The sequence below is a fragment of the Poecilia mexicana genome, unplaced genomic scaffold (genome assembly GCF_051168715.1).
Source record: "Poecilia mexicana isolate PSO_F unplaced genomic scaffold, ASM5116871v1 scaffold_6, whole genome shotgun sequence".
NCBI lineage: Eukaryota > Metazoa > Chordata > Actinopteri > Cyprinodontiformes > Poeciliidae > Poecilia > Poecilia mexicana.
The window spans coordinates 27,728,942-27,748,226 of record NW_028263375.1 but is presented as its reverse complement, the minus strand read 5'-3'; the positions used below and the strand labels follow the sequence as shown (position 1 = coordinate 27,748,226).

Here is a 19,285-nt window from a genome sequence, read left to right as displayed (position 1 = left end):
ATTGGACTGCATTTAAAGGTATTCTAGACTTTCGTCTGAAGCGTCATCAAGAGAAACAGAATGACGCTGCCATCAGAATGTGAGCATACAGGGTCAGGCATATCTCCATAAAATATCTCTGAAAAACTAGTTTAATAAAAAAAAGGTTAAATTTATTCTACAGATTGACAAATTTACAAGGTAATGAATAACAACCGTAATCAAATCTTATCCCAATATTCAGATGAGTATAAAGAAAATGAGTCTATGCCGCAAACAGTGCAGTCAAACTGCAGGGCACTATGAGACCCATGTTGATGTGTTTTCCTCATTTTTTACAAAAATAAACTATAGATGATAAATTTATAAAACATAATGGTTCTTTTTAAAGTTTTTTAAATCGTTGATGCTGTAAATACTTCAGACAACCTTGTTTTACCAATGAGACGGCATCAAATTAGTTGTTTCCCCTCTGACAGATAAAGACACACAGCGTCACACATCCTCCACTATACTTAACAGTGAGCTTGAGGTCCCTTTCTTTATGTTCATCCTTTATTTCAAACCCAGCTGGAGTGTTTGTTATGGAAAAGCTCAAACTTAATCTAATTTGACCAAAGTGCACAGGTAGAGTTAAAGCATAAATACAGTTTCAATCCCAGTTAAACAACGGATTCTGTGGAGCATTATCCTTTTCGGTTGTTGATGTATGAGGTTGAAGAAAAGTGAGTTGAACTCATGACTTACATTTAGTAAGACTAAAATGCAGTGCTGGTCCATTTGTTCATGCTATTCTTATGGACTAACAAAGCAAAATGGCATCTAACAACAGTTGGTAGTTATGTTTGTTGGCCTCCATTTAAGCTACGCCCTAAAGAGGGCGTTCCTTCGTGTGTGATTTCCTTCAGCCTTAGCTTTGTGCGCTACGTGTGTGCATGTACGTATGTACGAGCATGCAAATAGCTAAAAGAGATGGAGGAAAACAGAGAATGACTTATTCTCACCAATTTCTAAAACGGTTTCAATGTGAGATTAATTTGTTTTAGTGGGGTAAAACAAAAGCAGACTCACAAAGTTATAGCTTATATTTAGTCAGACTGTACCTGTATGAAAAATGGGCAAACTCTGCTGACTCTTCACACAATTCTGCTATTTTAGTCTTTTTTTTACAGTCTGGTCTGCATCAAATTAATACGTGCATATCAGTATCCTCTGGTGATTTTTAAAATGTTGTTTCCCTGATAGCTCTGGGAACAGTTGGGACTTTGTGTGAACAAGTACCAATAGCCTGCATCCTTACAGGGCAGGAAGTGCCAAATGGATCCCATATGACTGGCATCTGGGCTAACAACCTCCACTGCTATTTCTGACTGTGGCAAAAAAAGAAAGCTGTTGAACAATGAGTCTGTTTGCAGGGAAAACAAATACCTCGGGGGATGTTAGACACCTGCCAGATATAGATAAAGACTTAAATGTGTTAATAGTTATCATAAGCTGTGTGGTTTATTTTGCCTAACGTTTTGTTGATGAATTTCCAAACAAAGGTAATGTAAAAGACGAGGTCTGTTTAACGATGTTCTGACAAAACCAAAGCATCTGGTAAGTGTTTTCTTTTTAGACTACAGCAAACTTTAAGTGAGGTTTTTCTGTAGTGTTCCCTTCCTACTTATAGATAATCTTGTTGAGATCTTCAGTTGGTATAACTGGTTAATGCAGTAGAAGCCCACTTCAGTCTTGGTCTGTCTCAGATTAGCTGTTACTTTTCAATATCTGAGACCAAACAAAGAGGAACCGTGGTATTTGCGCAAATAGCTATAATTCACAAATACTTGAGACCCTCTTCCCTCAGCCTATCGCTGACTGTTTTAATAGTTCCAGCACCAAGCATACCCTGATATGCATTAATACGCACAGTGGAAACTGCCTTAACACTACCGCAGAAGCTAATGTCTCCAGTCTTCCTTATTTCCTTACAGCCAGTCAGTGCCAAGGAAAAAGAATGGTGCTCCTGGATTGGCTGCTTTGCAAATGCCAGCCAATAGCATATCAAGTAGCATTTGCCCTGGCTATTTAACTTTAGCTTTTTAAGCTAAATTGTTTTTCATGAATATTTTAGATCCACAAACTGGCAAATTTTCCACAATTAATTTGCTGTTATGACCCACAAAAACATCTGCGAAGAGGTAAACTCGTAAACACTGAACTGCGTATTAGTGGGGGTCAGTTGTAGTCTAGATTTCTACTAGGGCTGTTTAATAAATTAATAACGGTTAACAAGGTCCATACATGTGATCGATATCAATAGATAATACTGTATGTCCGATAGAATGTTCAGTAATTCAACAGAACTCCGAAAACCACTTTGCATTCTGGGGAATTAGCCGCTCAACCTCTCACGGCTAGCTAAGCAAGGTTGGTAGCATCAGCTAACTCACTCGCTCTTTGGTTACCTAGCAACAACCTGTTGAATAACTTGTGCAGAACTGCTGAGTGAAAACTGGATAAAACAGGAAACGCCACTAGTTTGGTAGCACTCTGGATATTTAAAGCAAGAGACGAATTGATAATTACCTATCGACCGATATCAGACTCTTGTATCGTGATACATTTTTTAGCCATATCGTTCAGCCCTGATTTCTACTAAGTCATGATGCAAAAAGAGTTGTCTGTTGTAGGTCAAGGGTTAACCGTTAAAAGCTTTTCAATAAAACTTCCCCTCAAGAATCTTCAGATTTGCATTTATGTTCTTCAGTAAGCACTGAAAAGTCTCTGCTTTTTATATTACAGCCTCAGCATCCCAGCATGTGGATTTTTTCATCTCTAAACCATTGTTAACATTTACATTGCTCAGTTATTTAGACAGAAGCCATTAACCATCTACACAGGAAATTGAGATTGGAAATAGTGCGATACTATAATATTCCTCTTGTGTGAAACACTCCGAGAACAAAACTCATTTTTGGTCGGGGTCACTGGGTGATGCAAATGTCAGTTAAATAGCTTTCAGTTTATCTGCTGAATCATTTTTGTCATTTACACCATTTTATTATCGGGCCATTACGCCGGTCGGAAGCGGTTTACAGGTACATGTTTCTCCCAGGATGATAATTTGGTGGTACGCTGCCTCCCAGCTACATTTCCAACGTAAATAATCGTTAGCCTATGTGGTAACAACCTCCCAATGGAAACATAACGCTCATAAAAGAGGATTCCTATAAACCACTGACATTTTTTAAATTGGTATTGTTTTGACACTACAGTCCACTTTGGTCTTAATTTCTCTACAGCAACTTTTAGCCAGAAAACTAACTTAAAAAAAAAAAAAAAAAGATTTTACAGGGATGCATCATAAGTCGTCTCCTGAATGTATGCTATCAAATGTTTTTATCCCATTAACAGATCCACACTAAAATAACCCCCCCCCGGAATAATTCACTTAAACGCCAAGAAGACCCAACAGAGAGCTTGTATTGGTGTGACAAATAAGTTATATGTTTCTGCATGTGTGAATGACTTTATTGCTTGACGGAGAGTCTACTGATATACGACACATTTGGTCTAAGAGGACACATTTAACCCACATGTGTCTTGACATTCTTCTGGCTGAAGTTCATGAAAACCTATTTGAGTAACTCTCCCTCCATGTTTCCATCTGGTACTTATGTTACTGTAAGCTATAATAATAATGTAGCAGGACTTCCTGATTTATGACTTTATCATATCATAACCTTCTTCCCTGCCAGAGGAGAGGTATTTCATACTGATTTGAAAATCTATGTACTGCAGTTTTCCTGTTGGGTTTGCCTCCACAGAGGAAGATAAAGACATTTTTACACTATATATTTATATATTTGTTTTTACCCTCGTTTTTGTCTCTAACAGGATAATTCCCACTATTCACTAGACAAATTCATTTTCAAGTACAAATCTTTGGGGAAAATCATGAGTGAGTCTGGCAGGAGCAAATGGGAGAACGTTTGTATGGACCTATTCATTATTATAGGAATACACCAGGCCGGTTTATTTTGGCTCCGAGCGGTCCGAAGGCACCGTCAGTTTTTCCACCGTGGCTCAGTGAAGGAAAGGGAGCGAGAGAGGGAGGGGGAGAACCAAGGCTAGCTGTAGGAACTTTCAGATTTGTGACCAACTACCTCCGCTTAACTATGTTCTCCATTCACAATGCATGATGTTTTCCACTCGAAAGAACTCATCCATTTTTCATGGTATCCTGAAGCTGGGGCAGCTCAACCGCACGGAGGGAGACCAGATAGATCTGCTGCAGCGACTCTGACATCCTTCCCCCCCACTTCTCCACTTGCTACAGCACAACAAACTTCAAAACAGAGCTAACTGCTAATAGCTAGGGAAAACTTCACTGTGACACCTTGGTATGGCGTAGCAACCGCGATGCAGTGTTTGGGAGTAAGACGTCGTGCTCCCCAGAGTCCCTATGATCGGATAAAAACATGAATTCTTCTGCTTTTCGAAACGAGACAACCGTGGGGTGTTTTCGGACCTCAAATGCAAACGTTATGTGCATTTCTTTTCATTTAAGTTAAGTTGTTGCAAATTTAATGGAAAGACATCTGTAAAATTCAGTATTCACACTGAATTGTAAAATGCATGAATTCACATGCTTGGTACACTGGGCAATTGCATCTTGTTGTTTTCCAATACTTTTAAGGTAATCTCAAAGGGAAAGTGAGAGAAAATGATTGGTCAAGACATTTTTCAGCTGGTCATGTTTTTGTGTGCATTATTTATGGCAGGCATAAGAAGAGGAAAATAAGTAATGAACACCTTCAAATTTTTTTCTAAGTCAGCATATTTCTGATCAGACTGTTAACCTGAAATGTACACTAGATGCTGGTAACAACACAAGTAACACAAAAATTAGTGCATAAATTAAATTAACTGTAATTAACAAATGCCACACAGTGGGATTTTCCATATTCTATTTTATGGCACCAAATGATAAATGAAGTAGGTATAATTAAAGGAAGAGCCATTTGAGTTCAGTACACTTATGATGAACCACAAACGAGAATCAATTCCTCCTAACCTGACTTAACTAGGTTAAGAACTAGTAATTAAGATTCCCAGCACAACACTGAGTGCTGGCAGACTTCATATAAGTGACTCTGAAAGAAGAAATTTACAAAAACATCCTTAAGAATCTCTGTAGGTGAGATGTGGGTGGATTTTTCAGCAAGAATATGGTACCGAGCTAACAGCCAGGGGAACTCCGTTGAAGAGAATGGAAAAATAAAGCTGCCAGAGTGGCCCAGTCCATCACATGACTTAAATCTGATTTCAAAGAAGAAGAAGATCCCAGACACATTAAGATCTGAGACACTTTTAGTGCAGTAGACCAACAATCATACCTGAGCAATGTACATCAACATCTGAGAGCTTCCCTAGCAGTTAGCATGTTCACCACCTCTTCCATTGGTCATTCCATTTCCTTATACAGAACTTAATTTATAGAACATTTTGCTTTTAAATCTTTTTGCCTGTTGATAATTGGTGTGGATTTCATGTCCCATTAGGAATATTTCAGTAGAAAAATCTTGCTGTTTCAGTTTGTATTAATTCCAATAGGAGAGCATAAAACAGATATGTAGGTATTCTTACTTCTTCCCATGTAAAGTAAGACAGCTCATCCCCTTTCAGGTTGCGGATTTCACCATGATGTGGAAGCTCTTCCAGAGAAAAGTCAATGTTTGCTAAGCTGTAGAAGTAATTCGAGATGTTCAGAATCTCCTTGTTAATCACTCGGCTGAGGCCTTCCTTGATGGAGAAGTTGGACGCCTGGATGGGTATAAATCGGGGCATGATGTCCACCTTGATGGTCAGGTCCTCCACCGTGCTGAAACCATTGCTCACATCCAACGTGAAGCTGTCGCTTCCCTGAAAGAGACGGACATTGACATGATTTACCGATGATCGGAGACGGGGTTTGTTCAGATTTATTTCTGTTTCAACTTGACAGAAGGAAGTACCCACTAACCTGCACAGATGCAGACACATAGAAGACGCGGCTCAGATCGATGTCTTCCTGAGAGAAAGAGTGGATGTAGTCGAGGACCGGGGAGGCTGCGACCTCTGAACTGTTTTTCAGCATGACCACATGACCAAGTTTAGGTAATCTTTTCAGTGTGAAAATCATGTCTGTAGGAAGGATATCGGTCTGCTCCACCTGAAAGGCAAAGGTGTTTTCTATATTAGAGGAAACCAAGTGCATAAAATGTCAATAAAACTGGCAATAAAAGCTCAAAGGGGTAGGATTATGTGTTTTTCAGCCACACTGAATAGTTTTACAACGCATCCATACTGTTAAGTCCAGTTAAAAAATTGCTGTATTTATCTAATACGACTTAAATGAAATTTCACCTTGTAATAGAATGCCTTAAATTTGGGCTTCTGTCTCTTTAAGAAACTCTAGCTCTTTCTGAAAAGCTTTGCTCCTCTATTAACCCTTTTATAATGTTTTTACCAGCGTTGCACTGAGAAGTAGCTCGTAAAATGAGCTCAAAACACTCAGTTCCACCAGGTACTTGCTAATTGTTTGTGGCTAGACTGAAGGAGCTGAGTCGGGGAGTCGAGGATTAGGGCTGCTCTGTGAGGCGGAGCTGCAGGAGGAGCTTCGTTATCGAAGACGGCGCAGCCATTGAGACATTTTCCACAGCTGACTGTTTGCCACGGGAGATTAAAGGATTTCTTAAACATACATAAAATAATCAAAGCAAAACGTCAGGTATGTTTTTGATGAGGGATTAACATTAACACATGATGTAAAGCTAAGAAACCCCCAACATTTTACATAATACTGCCTTTTAAAAAATGTCTGCTTTCTAACTCCAAAGACCACACTTTGTGCAAGACTGACATTTTGATATACTCATACAAAACCTATCATTATATGTTTTATCTCAGTATACACAGGTGAAATACTTATTCAAGCATGAAACACCAGTGGGCCTTCCACGTGATTTAGAATTCAGTATCTTATTAATAATGCAAAGCTACATTATATCTTGGAGAGGAGGCTGTAAACTGTAAAAATCGTCTCAACCAGTTTGGAAAACAAGAGAAACCGGTTTAATTTCAAACTGTTGTTGCAGAATTTGTGGAAAATCTTCACATTGCTGCTATTTCTCCTTTGAACAAGCGCTTGTTCATTCTAACCATGCAATGTCGACTTCAGGTTTTCTTTTACACTTAATGACTGTGGAATATTGTACATTAAGGAGCAGAAACATGCTTTGACACAAATTTGAAAGCAACTCCTAAAAATACTTCTGTGACATTTGGAAACAATTAAGCTGCTGTTTTTCCACACAGGCAGATTTAAAGCCCATCCCTCTAAGAAATATTTTAATCTGTTCTCTGGAGTCTGAGGCCTTGGCCTGTCTAGCAGGCATGCTAATGCTTTTCTATTTATTCCAGAAGACGAGGCTACTATTCATGTCATAGTAAGGACGCGAAAGCTCCCAAAGGTCAAATTCACATCCCAGATCTTGGACGGGGCCAATCTGTCAAGGCTTTCCTCGATGAATTCTTCAGTGGTTTGGGCGCCCACAGGTCGATATTGCGGAACTAAATTGAGTCCACAGTTGTGGAAATTCACGTTTTTACTTTCGGAAAAAGGTTTCTCATTATTCCGAAAGTCAAAACATACAAAGATGCACTCAGAGTGTGTTATGACTGGACCAGCAATTTAAACTTCATTAATTGCTTTTAGGATGAAGTGCATGCAGGCTCATATTAGAAATAACACCAGGCTTCAGGAAGCTCCTGTGGGGATACTCGGTGCTCTGTTTTCCACACTTAATAGACTGCAATTTAGTGCATACACCAAATTAAAAGCAGCAGCAGTACAGTCACATCAGCCCTAACTTTCATGTAGTAGATTAGAAGCAGGGTTACGAAACGGTAAAGTTTTCTTCAGGAGTCACGTGAATGCCTCTTCTGACACATTACAACAAAGTTCAAGAAAGCTTCAACAAACCAAAGGAAAATGACATGTCTCTTGTAATCGTTGCTACATTGTATTAAAATTACTGATGTCAATCGATTTAAAAAAACTTTAATCAGATTAATCACACTCTCACATTTTCAAAAAATATTTGAGTTTTATTGCATCAAACCAAACATCAGTCTTCCAGGTTTTCACATTCAGAGAGGTTTAAAAGAAATTATTTTGTTTCTAATGTAATTTAGAAATGTTAACTATAACCTGTTGGTGCTTCAGTGGAAGGATAATTCATCACTGCAGTACGTAGGCTACATGCTTCCTTGGTTTGATCCAAATGTCTGAGTTTTTTAAAATAATTTTTGGTACTAATGGCCTTACGTTTTACAGTAATCTGATAGGAAGGAGGCAGAGAGGACAAGGGAGAGACATGCAGCAAAGCAACCAAGGTCGGGAGTCTAACTTAGGACAACCGTGTCAAGGTCTATAGCAGCGGTCCCCAAAGTTGGTCCTTGAGGGCTGACATCCTGCACGTTTTAGTTCTCTCCCTGGTGGTAGTAACAACCTTTTCAGCTTGTCAATGTTCCTCTTAGGGCTTCTAACGAGCCATCATTTGATCCAGGTGCGCTAAACCAGGGAGAGACATAAACATGCAGGAAGCCGGCCCTCGAGGACCAACTTTGGACACGCCCACTCTAACCACAATGTTTTAAAGTGAATTTTTCTCCTTGCTTGTCTTTTCACTCGTATATGTGACTCTGCATTGTTGAACACAGTACAACGCCAAGTAATGCGCTACTGCAAACTAGATAAACGTCAATAGAAGAGGGGCTTTTAGGTCAAAATAGGTAATGTGATTAATCTGCATTACGTTAACATGTTAAACATTGTAGATTAACATGTTAATGTTGACAGCCTTAATTAAAATTGGCATTTTATTGAGAAACATAATTTTTGCAAATGAAACTGAAATCCCAACCCAAAAGGTTTCAATAAATTTTAATTCTCCAGTTTGTAAAGATTACCTTGAGATGATCCTGGCTGATTATGGTGTGCTCCCCCTCATAAGAAATGATGACCTCATTGGTTATCACCTCTGGCTCTGAAAGGTAACCTTGTTTAAAAATCTTTATCTTAAATATGCCTTTTTCAGACAGCTCCTTTGCTCGCACTGTGAAACCAAAGGAATCCTTAGCCTTAAGGCTTTCATAACTGTGCTCATATGACACGACTCCCTTTTTCAAGTCCTCCTGGGTGAATTGTGAAGCCTCAATCCCACTCACAATAATCCTGCCATCACTGGGTGGGGACGTAACCTCGAACTTAATCTCGCTATCATCTCTGATGTCCATGTTGGAGTCGGCGCTCAATAGGCTGGTGTCGAGGGTCTTGGTGCTTCCATGGTCAATGACGATCATTGTGTTGTTCACCAATTGGAGGTAGGGCTCACCAGCTTGGATCTGAAGCATCGCGGTGGTTTTATGAAAGCCGTCTGAAACCTGCAGGGGAAACCGTTCTTGATCTGCTCCATGATGAACGAATAAGATGTTCTTGTCCCTCAGGTCAGCTTGTGTAAAACGGAAAACTGGCTGTGACGGATTGGACGCCGACATGATATTGCCCGAAAGAATTCCTTCTCTGGCATAGACAATTTGAGTGTCATTGAAATTTGAGTCGTCGTCTTTAAATTGAATGACGTCGGTTGTAAGCAAGCGCTGACCCCGGCGGACCACGTTGAAGACTTTGTCCACTATCCTCACTGGGACATGCTCATTCTTGAATTGAATCTGTATTTTGAAGATGCCCACCACCACTTTTGGACTGTCTGAATATTGCGTAGTGGCTGAGAAGTGGAACTCGTCACTTGTAGTCTTGGAGCCATCATGCTTGTAAATCAACCTGCCATGTTCAAGATCTTCATTACTAAAATATCTAACTGCCCCATCAAATCTAGGCAGTTCTGGGGTGTCCCTTATAAGGCGTCCATGCTTTGGTTCTTGTGTGACTCTATACAAAATGTCCTGGGAAACTGAAGACTGCAGCCAGAGATGGTTTTTGTTCAAAGCTAGCTCACCTCCTTGTAAAACAACAAGATGCTTATTTGTCAAAAGATAGTCATCCGTTCCAGCAAGTATGCTTATTGGGAAGCTATATAATGGAGAGTACTGGTCCTCAGCAGAGACTCTAAACTGAAACTGGTCATTAGTATCCACAAATCCTTGCATCTGCACTACGTAACTCAAAGCATTGTCCAAAATGTCTTTCTGTGTGAACATGTCACCCTCGTTCAACTCTTTGTCTGATATCTGGAGACTACCATGTGCAGGAGACTTCACAAGAATGTATTTGATTGTTTGCGGATTTGGGGTTTTGCCCTGCACTTCAGCCTGAAGCTTTGTGATTGTCTGCTTCTCTCCAGGTTTGGCTTCCAAAGGTTCCAGATATGAAACTTTTACTTTGGGAGGTTGGATCTCAACTCGGAAGAGGTTGTTTGGGCGAACAAACTCTCCCAAATGGATGTCGAACACAATGTTATCCACCTCAGTGTTTTCATGGCTATCTGTATCTGTGCTAAAATACCTAATTAGCTCTCGATCCAGATGAAACTGATGAAAACTTGTGACTTGCGTGTACATGCCGTCACTTCCCTTAACTCTTAATTCTCCTAACACAGGAGGTTGTGTGATGTTATATAAAATATCCCCGTTACGAGGATGAGGAATGACGCCCAGATTCCGAATCCCTATTGACGCATTGCTCCCTTGGACTACGCTAAGGCTAAAGCCATTGGTGCCGACAATGACCGCATTTGGTTCTATCGCCAAAAACATAAAAGTGCTTGACTGAGTTACTGACCCACCATCCGACACTTTCAAGGTCATTTCACTGGTCCAGCCTGCTTTGTGTATGAAAAATATATTTCCATCTTTCAGTTCTCTGCATGTAAACTCTGAGATTCTTCTTCCTGGTTGCTGACTATTTACCAGGTAACCAAAATCAAAAGAGGGAGCCGAGGTCACAGTTATTACTAACTGGTCACAATTGGAGGCGGATTGACTTATTTTAAGAAGGCTGGGGCTCAAATGAGATCTTCCCTTTTTTGTGATTGGAAGTTCTACAGTGGATCCTGGTGAGGCCCTGGCTGGAATAATTTCCACCGGAATCGAATAACGATGGGTACCTTTTAGGCACTCTGGAAGGTAGCTGTTACTTTGAACATGAACATATAAGGAGATGCTATCACTGGTTCCTTCATTACCATCATGCATATACTTGATTTTCTTGTCGACCACATCAAGCAGAGAGAATTTTCGAGTGTTTCTATTGACATTAACATCAACCAGGCCATACCAGGGATCATTGATTAGCGTAAAGATAATTTGCGATTGGCTCAGCCCAGCAGCCCTGAGGTCAAATGTAGGTCTGAGGTTGTTGATATCAAAATAGGCTTCTTCACCATCAGGTACTCGTAAAGTGGTGATGTTGAGAAGTTTAGTTACATTTCTGAACACCTCAGGTTCAAAATCGGTTGGATGACACTCTTGCTCGTTTAATTGAGGTTCAGCAAATTGAGTTACGAAATCAACGATGGGTGAGGAAGTGGTGATTCCATCAGGTTCTCCATAGGTTGAGTAGTCATAGTCGTCTCCTTCACATTTTATATGGACATCTTTGGTCACCAAAGCATCCTGGAGACCTTTGTCCCGTTGATTTACTTTAATTTCCCCAAAGCATCCAATGAAAGACTCGGATGTGATGTAGTCCTCAAAACGATTCAAGGACCCACTTTCACTAAATACTTCCTTCATCTTCCTCTGGATGCCTCCAAAATACAGGTTTCCTACCAAATCCAGTTTTTGTGATGAGTTGAGAGGAATGGAGGATGTCTGGCTGTCTACAGTAAGAACAAAAGAATCCGGGCCAACCTGAATCTTGACCCTATGCCACTGGTCATCATCCAGCTGCACCTGTGTATTCTCAAGGGACTTTAGACCATATCCTAGATCCAAAACCCCTTTGAGATAGCCGTTTACAACACCGATAGCAATAAAATCTGATGTTTGGCCATGATGGAAGACAAGTAAAGCGTCATCTATGGTGGTTTTCATTAGAAACTCCAGTGACCTTGGAGCACGAGTAGATCCACTCCATGTAGGGAAGGACACAAAGGAATCTGGAGTGCTTAAACTGATTGCCTCCCCGTCTGTATGCTCAAACTCACTGCTGCAAGATTCCTTGGTGTCTTGGCACTGCTTAAACGCCGAGTTGAGAATGTTAAACTGATGGGATTCAAATTTAACGTCAGTAATGCAGCCACGGAAAGGTGGGATGGCGTTGCTGAGATAGGGAGCGTCCAGGTCACCGGTTCCTCCTAGCCAAAGGCCAAGGTCAATATTTAGCCTTTCTCCACCAACATCCACAGGGACGTATGTTGAAAACAGACCATCTATCGTCAGGGTGAGCTTGCCGTCTTGCAGTGTCAGAAACACCTGGTGGTCCCTGAGGTTGTTCAGCTGCACTTCTTGAGAAGAGGACAGAATGATTTCTCTAGCTTCCACTTTCATTCGTGCCTGTGGGAATAGGACAGAAGAAGGTCACTAAGTAACTTCAGATCTACATTTTTTAGATACTGTATATAAAACTGCAATATAAAAATGATTTATTCATAAATTGAGGTCTGCATGTACAGTATACATAAAAAGAATATAGTACTTTTCTTTTTTTTTGTGATGTGTAGTGTTTATTTTACATACCTTTAGGTTAAAAAGTTCAATCTTGTTTTCATCAAACCTGCTCATGTGACTTCAAATATGCATTTGCAATAATTAGCTGAAATTAGATGGTTTTCATTCCTAAGAAAAGATTTTTGTTTTGTCAACCTTCTTCACAGTCCACACATATAAAGAATATGGGAGATAGCTAACTATATTACACAGCCATTATGGGTCATAAATTCCTGCTGCTCCTTCAGTGCTGCTCTGTGAGCCTCTTGGCTTCCCCTCTGACATTTCCCCCCGATTTTTAATCACTTCCAGACCGACGTATACAAGTCTTGATAATGTCACAGTCATGAAATATTTTTCTACCCTTGATTATTTCTGTCTTTCCTGTGTTCCATGTATCTAATGCCGTTGAATTTTTTTAAATTTTTTTTAAATTTTTTATTTTTTTTGCAACCATGTCCTGACTGATCACTTTTGACAAAGAGATCCCACTAATACTGTGGAAGGTCTCTGCATGAGGAAAAAGCGCACAAGTACACCTGGACTTTATTTAGGTTCAATCACAGGCAATTTAAATGATGGAAAGGGGCACAGTCTTTTATATGATGAGCTTGAATGTTAATTCCCAGCCACAGTTATAAGAAACTGTGCACCTTAATGCCTCCACATTATTTTATTTTCATGCTTATTTTTGTTTTACAATTAATTTGAATAGGTTAAACATTTAAAGTGGGTAAGTTCTGAAATTATTTCTCATTCTCCAGCAAAATGACACATAACCTAAAAGTTTTTGTCACTGTTCTGTCTAAAAAATACTGAAATTGGATTGGGGAATGAGATAAATAAATAGGACTTCCTGGGTCCTCCATATGGGAACATTTCTTTCAAAATTGGGGCAATTTTTTAACTGTTTTTGCCCACAAACTGTAAGAAGTTTTTTTCCCCCTTAAAACCAAATTTCAGAGTGAAAATCCCGCCCTTGTGTCTTCATATGGACCGAAAACAAGAAAGGCAATAGGCCCAACCTATTGCCTGACCTGTAGCCCTATAATCCCAAATGCATCATACATAACAATAAAAATAGCAGATTATATGGTCTTTTTGCAATTTACTAGTTTCATAATCCAATGTGACACAAGAAGAAACTCGACTTTATCACTCCACAATTGGTTGTCCTGTTTTTCCACATGACTCTTTTCCCAAAAACGTATATATTCCTTCTGCTTCAGTTAAACCTCACCTGTAGTTTCCCATTCAGCAACTCCAGGAAGAGGTAGTCCTCCATTCCAGCAGCCAGAAGCAGAAGACCGCTTCGGCGACTTGTTTTGAAATTCAGAGACAGCTGGAAGGTTGAGACATCTTGGACGGCTACTATGTTACAGTGGCTGTCCCCAAAGTAGGATTCTGTAAAATATGAGAAGAAAAAAACATTACTTTAACCAAGGATACAACAACAGTTAGTTTTTCTTTGAACCACTTTTTTTATGTTTCGTCCGTTGAAGTTGAACAGACTACGCCGCTTAAGATGACCAGTTGCTTCATTGTTAGCAATTTCAGTTCATGCTACAGCTGCATAAAACAAAAGGACCCCTGCATATGATGCTGTATGAAGTCACCTGACAACTGCTGACTGGCAATTCTCTGACTATTAAAAAAAAAAATCAGAAAATTAGAGAAACCAATTAGGCCCAAATTTTTTGAGGATCTCAACATTTGACGCGACCTGACTTCTATTTAATCACACGGCCTCCAGTTACACGCGGTTGAACAGGAGCGTCCCTGGCCTCAAAGGCGTTCTCTGACTGAGACATCAGTCTTTACCCCTGTGGAGGTTTTCCGGGGCTATAGAATGCCGTGGCGCAGGATTTCCCAGGCTTGACTTGCCTCATTTTCAAGGGATATGCTAATTCAGCCACCTGCCTCGATTTCTGCTCTTTGGAGCACTTGACAAAATGTAAACCAGGGAGGAAGTCAATTAATTACCAGCGCACATGCTCTGAAAATGAAAATGGACAGCTTCCAAGACCCAGTTTCCTCAGATAAGACTTTCCACTCTCTTAGCAGGAGATGTAAAAGGGAGGCTTTAAATGAGCCACCTGCTTCGCCCTCACAAAGGTGATAGCTCAAGACACAGAAAGTCACTGTGATGCAAAGGAAATACTTTTCTGAATCCTTAACTCCAGCGCTTTAGAATATTTTGGAACAGTGAAGCAGATCAAGACAGTGATTTATGAAAGTTTGAGCATTCCTGTGAGATTCTGGGGGCCAAAAGACTCAACAGATGCATCCAGAAGCCTGGCAAAAATGCTGGGCTCGAAGCCATGAAACAGAGACTCCTCAGACCCAACCATCTCTGGAAAAACATCCATCACAGGATGACATCAGATCATATAACTTCCACATCCATATCAATTCAAGAAAAAATGACATTTTCCCAAGACTCAAGCCAACATGTTTCTGTCTGTGCTGTACATTTGTGCCGTTCTGCCATTTTTTACACCATTTAATAGTGCTGCATGTTACTGTAAAAATCTTTCAAATGTGCATACAAACACATCTGTTCTCACCCCTCTGGTCATATTCTTTTCACATTTCTCATTATCTACTTCAAGTTCAGTATGATTGACCATTATTAAAGATGGCTGCCACTTTTGAGCCTGTCTATTGCCATAAAAAGGCTTCATTATCATTACTTGGATGAACCTTATGTCACATCGTTGACTTATTGATCTTATTCATGCAACTCCAAGTAATATGTATCAAAATCAGAAACTGAGAACTTTGCTGTTAGTCTCAAACCAGTCGTTAACGGGAAGATGATTAGCGTTAGCTTTTGCTAATTTTCTATGTGTTTAGCTGTTTAGCGATAGCAGAGCTGACATTCTTTAGCAGATTAGTGTTTAGTGAACCTAACTTTTTGTTTTCTTTGCCCTGGCAATAACGATGGCCAATTTTAGTGTAAACATCCATTCTTCATCAGAACCATAGTGGCCATTTTAAAAAATGCCCACCAGGAAAAGAAAGCTCAAAACACATAGGCTATGATTTTACACCAGACTCCTTCATCTAATTGGAAAGTTTAGTGCAACAATGTATTTCACATGACAACCTCAGTGACCATCTCAAAAGAAAATAAAAAAGTTTAAAGTAAATATGATTTCTATGGGCTGAGTTGTGTGTGATCTGAAACCAAAGTTTTCATCTGTGATAAATATTTGCAAATTTAGAGCAAAATTGAATTATCCTTGAAGACCATGGCGGCCATCTTGACTTTTTCCAGTGGCTAACTTTTGTTTTATTTTAAAACTAGAAAGGCCTTGGGAACATCTGTGCCAAGTTAGGATCTGGTTTTCGCATGTGAAAGATTTTAATGACATTTTTAATTATCTGCTGCACTGTTAAGGGGAAGTTTGTCTTTTGTTTCTAACTCTTTAAATAAAACTCCCTGTCCATAGTCTTTGCCAAATATAAGCAAAGAAAAGCCTTTTGATGTCGGGAACAAGGAAAGCCATCCTGCTATCATCCTTCACATTCCTTTATTTCACTAAGAGGCATTTGCATTTTCTCCCAAAGTCTCTCTGTCATCAACAAAGTTGGCAAAGAAGCACACAAACAGAGCATCCGTCTCACATTCAGTGATATTACTCTTGAGAGGAGCTCCGCTACATCTGGTCAAACTGAAAATTCAACACATCCCACTTTACATCCTCGACAAATTACCCCAGTTCCGCCTCGTTCATTTTCAAAATGTCAAATCTGGGTGGCTGTCGTCTCATTAGATGGTTCTGGCTGTGCCTTGGGCTGTGTTTTGAACAGGTCAGAGGGTTTCTGCTTAGGCAAAGCTATTCAAAATGAAAGCCGAGCGCTAATTACACAATAGCCTCCAGGCTGAAACTGAAAAATGAGGGAGTGGATTTCTTTTATATGCAAGTGCATTAACAAAGAAATTCACACCGCGCTTCGCAATTTTCAAAAGCCCAGCCGAGCTTTGGTTGGATCGTTCCCCGAGATTTGGAAATAAAGGAGCGAGCCTGATCTCAGGCGTTTCTGGTATTTTTCTTTCCTGGCTCGTTTTGTTTCTGTTGCCTTTAGGGAAAAATGGTTAATTTTCTCCAACTGTTTGAAACTGCTTTCGTGGAAAAGCAATTAATTTGTGACGCGTTACCTGCATGACAACCGCTTGTATCAAATTATTTTTAGCTACTGTATCTTCCGGTCCTTTTAAGCATCCTCCTGGTTCATCTGCTAAAGGTTGAAATGGTGTCACATTGTTTCTGTTACCTTCTGCCACATCTAAAAATGGATCTTAAGTTGGCATAAGCATTAACAAATGTAGCACATTTTGTGAAACCTTCTTGTAAGTGTTTTGAATAGTGCATGCTACTGGGAGGAAGAGTGAGCCAGGACAAAGTAAGTCACTTTGGCTGTGACATTTCAGTCTCACCTTTTTATTTTCCATACTTGGAGACAAACTAACCATCTTGGACAGGAAGCCCAAACTTTTATTCATGTAGTTAAATAATCATCAGTTGAATGAATCAGAAATTGAACGTTCATTAGCACAAACAGAGAATCTGTACATTGTGACATGAGAATTGGGATTGCCATAACATAAGTGTACACCTTTGCTTGTCTTTCTCCATCTTTTGCATGAGGAAACTTAAGTTTGTGTCTGAAACCTCCTGGCATGTTTTTTTTTTTTTTTTTTTGCAGGAAAACACAAAGCCACATTTTCCATCCTTTAAAAGTAGGAGAAGATGTTTCGATATTTTTGGACAATGCTCCATTATCAGAAAAGGAGCACCCTGAGCCCTAAGGAGTGGAAAACTTTACACGCCAAGGCCAGAGATTGTGTTGTGTGTTGACTTTAAAGAGAACTCCCTCAAGTTGTTCAGCTACTGATTCACAATCCTTTATTGTTTGCACAGCAGAGTCTTGTTTTTCGGCTAATGCAGACGGCTAGTATTTCATAACTAACTTCTGTTGTAATTTGCATCGGAAACTGAGTCTTTCCCCCCTTTTTACAACAACTGAATGAATAAATCTTTTGTTTCACTCTCCTTTTCCTTCTGTTTTCATATAACAGAAGTACAGAGAGGTTTACTACGGAGGTGACTGACTGACTTTCTGATTTGAAACATGAACTAGATTTCTTGCATAATTTGTTTTGCTGACGGCTTCTATTTTAGGTAAGCAGTGAACATGTTAGTCAAGTCATAGATATTACAACCACATGTAGATTTAAGTGTTTTTTATACATATATTTTCTAACTCAAGACTATTTTGCAGAAAAAGATGGGCTTTTGGATGTTTAGTTTTTTTCTCTCCATACATCTCCTTGTGTAGCGCAGTTGAACCGCAGCGAACGTCACTATAAATAGAGGTTGTTTGGTGGATTTCTTTCCTTTTTTCGGGGCTGTGCCTACTTCAGCCTGGTACAAAACGCTCAGCGTGTAATTATTTAACGACAGGGTGTTGTTAGCCACGGATTGAATTGGAGAGCAGCTCACTTTGTTATGGCATTAACCATAAGGCAACGTGGCGATTAACGTGTTGAGCAGTTATGTCTCTTGCTGTGGGTCAACAGCACTTGTGTCGGTAATGAACGTCTGGTTTCCCGTTAGCTCTGGAAACGGTGAATGCAGGCCGTAAAAGCATGGAAGACCTGAACATCACAGGCCTCCCAGGTAATTAGTCGACTGAATATTGAAATGGAACGATGACGACTGGAGGAGCTCCAGTCACGTTAGTTTTGTTCCTGCGGGGTTTACGGGTTTTTACAGGGCAATATGGACATTTTCACGCTCAGTGGAACTTTTACGACTCTCAAATCAAATCCATTTCACTTTCAGTTAATCTCTATTCAACCTTCTAAATCAATATTTAGTTGATCAATATTTCACTGGAATTTTAGCAGCATGTTTATTGAAATGTCTCTTCAAGCTTTGCACATCTAGAAACTGAAATTGTTTCCCGTTCTAGTTAGGAAACGGCTCAAACTCAGTGAGTGTGGGGGGAGAATGTTGGTGAAAAGCAATCTTTAGGTCTTGACACAGGAATTTGACTAGGCCATTCTTATACGCTTTGACAAAAACCATTGCATTGTAGCTTTGACTGTAAATTTAGTACTGCAGCCCTAATTGAAGGTGAATCTCCACTCTACTCTGAATCCTCTGTCCCTACTAAATAAGTGTCCACCACATTTTCTCAGGCTAGTTAGCTTAGCCACCGATGACGGCAGATAAATAGTTTTCCTGGAACCATGAGTTGTCTGACCGTCTTTAGCAGCTTTTACATTAGCATGATTGACAGCGCTAAGGCCCTCCTCCTGGCTCTAATTGGTTGTTTTTGATCGGGCGTGTTGAATTTCTTCAGGCAGAAATAGTAGCTCGGGGAAGGAGGTAGATTTTTTTTTTTTTCTTGGTTTATCTTTCTCATATTATACTGCTACAACATGTTGACAGCTTTACAAAAAATATGTTTTATAGATGCTTATTAAAAGTTACATACTGCAATTTAAGGAAATGCATGAACTTGATGTGGCCCAGAATGAGTTTGACACCCGAACATTACAGGTGGAATCAAATAATATAAAAGCCCAACACGT

The 19,285-nt window shown here is 39.8% G+C and overlaps 1 protein-coding gene across 1 annotated transcript in view; it reads right to left on the bottom strand.

The window, feature by feature from the left end:
- cspg4 (chondroitin sulfate proteoglycan 4) overlaps window positions 1-19,285 on the bottom strand; it is an 86,247-nt gene that overhangs the window by 19,826 nt on the left and 47,136 nt on the right. Inside the window, exons 2-5 of the mRNA XM_088006516.1 lie at window positions 13,919-14,082; window positions 8,980-12,525; window positions 5,990-6,178; window positions 5,614-5,889 (exon numbers count right to left, since the gene is read on the bottom strand). Of these exons, the coding sequence (XP_087862642.1) occupies window positions 5,614-5,889; window positions 5,990-6,178; window positions 8,980-12,525; window positions 13,919-14,082 (4,175 nt within the window). The remainder of the gene's footprint in view (window positions 1-5,613; window positions 5,890-5,989; window positions 6,179-8,979; window positions 12,526-13,918; window positions 14,083-19,285) is intronic.